At 54.1% G+C, this 3,713-nt stretch overlaps 1 protein-coding gene across 2 annotated transcripts in view; it reads left to right on the forward strand.

Annotated features, from left to right (window-relative positions):
* Positions 1-3,713, forward strand: part of HK1 (hexokinase 1) — an 88,197-nt gene that overhangs the window by 3,125 nt on the left and 81,359 nt on the right. The window contains exon 1 of one of the 2 annotated variants that reach the window (XM_011927163.1): positions 7-139. The exons of the other annotated variant lie outside the window; for it this stretch is intronic. Within the exon in view, the coding sequence (XP_011782553.1) occupies positions 77-139 (63 nt within the window). The 5' untranslated portion in view covers positions 7-76. Of the gene's footprint in view, positions 1-6; positions 140-3,713 lie in introns of those variants that run through there. 2 annotated transcript variants of the gene reach the window in all.

The raw sequence follows: 3,713 nt of genomic DNA on the forward strand, positions 1-3,713 counted from the left end.
GGAGGACCACAGCTCGCCAAGGCTGCGGAGGACCGAACGGCCCCACGCCTGCCGCCCCGCGCCCCCGACCGCCAGCATGATCGCCGCGCAGCTCCTGGCCTATTACTTCACGGAGCTGAAGGATGACCAAGTCAAAAAGGTGAGCCCCCGACCGCGCCGCCGCCGGTCCTGGCCGCAGCCTTCTGTTCCGGCATCCGCTCGCCGCCTCCGCCGCCTCCATCCTCCCTCGCCCGGCCTCCTCTGGGCCAGCATCGAGTTGGATCGCAGGGCACGAGAAAAGGCTTCGCCTTCGATTCTCCCGGCATTGTCAGTGTCTCTGTGTGTGTGTGCGTTTTTGGGAGGGGAGCAGACGGGCGGAAGACCCCCGAGACTGGGCTGCCTGCTGCAGTGTCCTTGAAACGGGCCCTGGATGTCAGATAGGCCCCCGGGCTGTTCGGGGAGGTGGCCGGTGGGCCCTTCCGCAGGGCCTGTTTGGGAGGGTCCGAGCGCTGTGGGAGGAGGTGTAATCACGGAGATGCTGGGGAGGTGATCGAGCAGCAGGCGGGGGTGCTGGCCGGAGGCCAGGCCTCCTATATTTGGGGTTCTTGGCGGAGGGTGTCGGGTGCCCCGGAGAAGCTGTCACCAGACTCTCCCAGTTGTTTGAGCTGCTCGTTAATCTGAGGACGAGGTGACCCGCCCGGCTTCCTGGAACGGGGAGGGGCGGCTAGGGCCACCGGAAACTTTGCTCATAGGCCTCGTGTCTGGAGCGGCACGTCTGAATGGAATTTTTTATTCTTCTTAAGCTGTAATTTCTAGCCAGCACAGGAGCTCAAATAAGCGACTGGTCATTGAGTTGGGTGGACGCCTGACGCATATGCTTGTGGCATGCTTGTTCTAGCACTTGGACGCATGCATCCTCCTGTCTTGAGGTGTTGTTGCCTTTGACATCTTAGTGTAAAATGCTGTCCGCTGGCAGGTCTTAAAGGTGTATCTGTCCCTTCTGTCAGCTTTGCTACCATATTTTTAAGAAACAGCCTAAGCTGTAGGGAAAGACGCCCATTTTATCAGTGCCAGGTCTAGTCCAGGCTCCAGACCCACTCACCATGAACGTGGTGACGTTATTGCTGGGGTTAGCTGGGATGGACTCGCAAAGTCATCTTGACTTTGGAGTTCAGACAGGTGGAGATCTACAGGTGAAAGGCAGGAGCGACAGGCCTGGATTTTCTACCGGGCAAGCCATAAGGTGTTCCATCCTCTTGCTGTGCATCTAAGGCAACTCCCTCATCTGGCACCATAGGAAACAGGCCTACTAAGCACAGCGACCATATCAAGGTCACCCTGTGAGTTAGAAGCAGAGCCAGTCGGGGGCATCCAGGTCTCCCAGTTCCTCCACCCAGGAACTTCACCTGGGTCCTCCTGGAGGTCAGCTTCCAGGAGGGAGTGGGTACTGAGAGACGAAGCCCCTGGGGACCCTGCTGTGATTTTGGATCCCATGGTGGGTGGGGACCGGGAGTGAGGTAGGTAGGAGATAGGCTTGGGAATATCATCTGCCATTGTTCTTTATGGCTTTAAGCAATGACTCGGGTTGTCAAACCATGGCACTCAAAACACTTGCTCCTATGGAGCACCCTGGAGCTTCCTTCTGGCCACTGACCAGGGAGCCATGCTTACCGGTGTGTGCGTTTCATCAGTTTTCTCCAGTGGTGTTGTGCATCACTGATGTTCTTCCCATTGGACCAGGGAGACAGTTCTCCCGGCATGGCAAAAAGTGCCCAGAACAGGCCTCCTGAAGCCAAGAGGAGTTCACTATCCTCCTGCCCGTGGTGTCCTTTATAGCTCAAGACAGTGGGCTGCTGGGCCGGTGGGGTGCCTGGGTGACCTTGTAAACCTCCAACATCCACACCCACCACCACCCACAACAGACTGCTGGCTGTTGGCTGCTGGTGGCCTCCAGCAGCTGAGCTGGGCTGAGGTTTGGACTCCATTCAGTGGGACATGTTTTCTCAGACATACAGTGTCTAGGGTGGGCCCAGAGCTCTCCACTCCCACGGGTGGCTCAATTCACATCTATGGATGCACAGTCTATCTCCTAGGCCCCTTTAGGATTCTCATATTCTTCCCTTCTTTCCCCCTAGAACCTTGCTGGAGGAGGGTCTTAAGGCCAAGGTTTCCACCAGATATTATTTGTCAAGGAGATTCTTAAAAACAAGATGTTTGCCTGTATCTCACACAGACTTCCTATACTGCTTTCTGTAGGGGAGTATGTGGATTTCTGCCAGGGGTCCCCTCGTTTTGCATACTGGACTGTGTAGCACAGCCATCTGTGGGTGTGGTCACGGGTATGATTGCGCCACTGCACTCTAGCCTGGGGCTTCTAAGGACAATGACATAGTGGGTACTTGCTCCAGTGACCTACTCAGCTTTGCCCAAGTGTGCAGATGCTGGGGGACCACATCTGCTCTTCTGGGGCCCAGGACTTCTTAGAGACCAGCTCTTTCCACCTACCACTCACCACAGGAAAGGCTAGGTGAAGGTGTAGGACCCCCTGTTTTTCCTGTGGTGCTGGACTCTGCCTGCCTCCCAGCGGGGACCTGCTGAGGATAGTTTCCCCCAGCGTGGGCAGCCATGATGATTCAGCCCTCCAGCTGTAGGCAGCCTCCGGCACTCTGGAGACAGACCTGGCGTCCCTCAGTAACCCTCATCTGTCTTCTTGCCCTCAGAGCCAGAGGTAGGAGAAGGGAAGCTAGGGAAGTTTTTGGAATTGCTTAGAATCCAAACATGATCATGAAAAGGGTGTCATTTCTCTCCTCATTGCCAATGAGGCACATCAGTAATTCAACTCCATAAAATTACGTCCTGGGTTGAAACAGTTCAGGTATCTGACTTCCCAGCTTGGAACCCCCTTATCCAGACAGCATCTGCATAAATTGGTTAATGGGTGCTGTTGAAGAGGGTGTCCTGGAATTAGGCTGAGCTAAGCACAAAACACATATATTCCTTTCACTCTTCTAGTGCCTTTAGGAGGAAAGGGAGGCATATGTGTGCTTGCGAAGGATTCTATTCATCAGAATCCCAGACATCTGCCAGTTCTGCAGCTAGAGGCTGGGTTCTTTGACCTCTAAGTAACTTTATTTTTATTTATTTATTTTTTTAATTTCTTTTTTTGAGATGGAGTCTCGCTCTGTCACCCTGGCTGCCTCCCGGGTTCATGCCATTCTCCTGCCTCAGCCTCCCGAGTAGCTGGGACTACAGGTGCCCACCACCACACCCGGCTAATTTTTTGTATTTTTAGTAGAGACAGGGTTTCACCGTGTTAGCCAGGATGGTCTCGATCTCCTGACCTCGTGATCTGCCCGTCTCGGCCTCCCAAAGTGCTGGGATTACAGGCGTGAACCACCGTGCCCGGCCCTAAGTAACTTTAAACACGCGTCCTATCTCGCCAGCTTCTTCCATTCGGTTTAGCCATTAGGAGCTTGGAGCAGGGTGAAGGATTGCATAGTGCTCTGTTTAGAAAGGGAAGATGGGTCCAGGAAGGTCAGAACTTGGCTTCTAAAGAAAGATTAGACTTCCTTTACTCCACGCTTGTCAGAATGGTGAGCAAATGCCAGTGGATTTACTCTGGGTGAGATCCCCATAACGCTAAGTGATTTCCACTAGTAGGTGAGCAAACAGGTATGTTTTGTCCAATGGCTGAACTCAGGAGTCCCAGGAAGACAGGGGAGAGTAGGCTGAGC

This window comes from Colobus angolensis, unplaced genomic scaffold, assembly GCF_000951035.1.
Source record: "Colobus angolensis palliatus isolate OR3802 unplaced genomic scaffold, Cang.pa_1.0 Scaffold12, whole genome shotgun sequence".
Classification (NCBI taxonomy): domain Eukaryota; kingdom Metazoa; phylum Chordata; class Mammalia; order Primates; family Cercopithecidae; genus Colobus; species Colobus angolensis.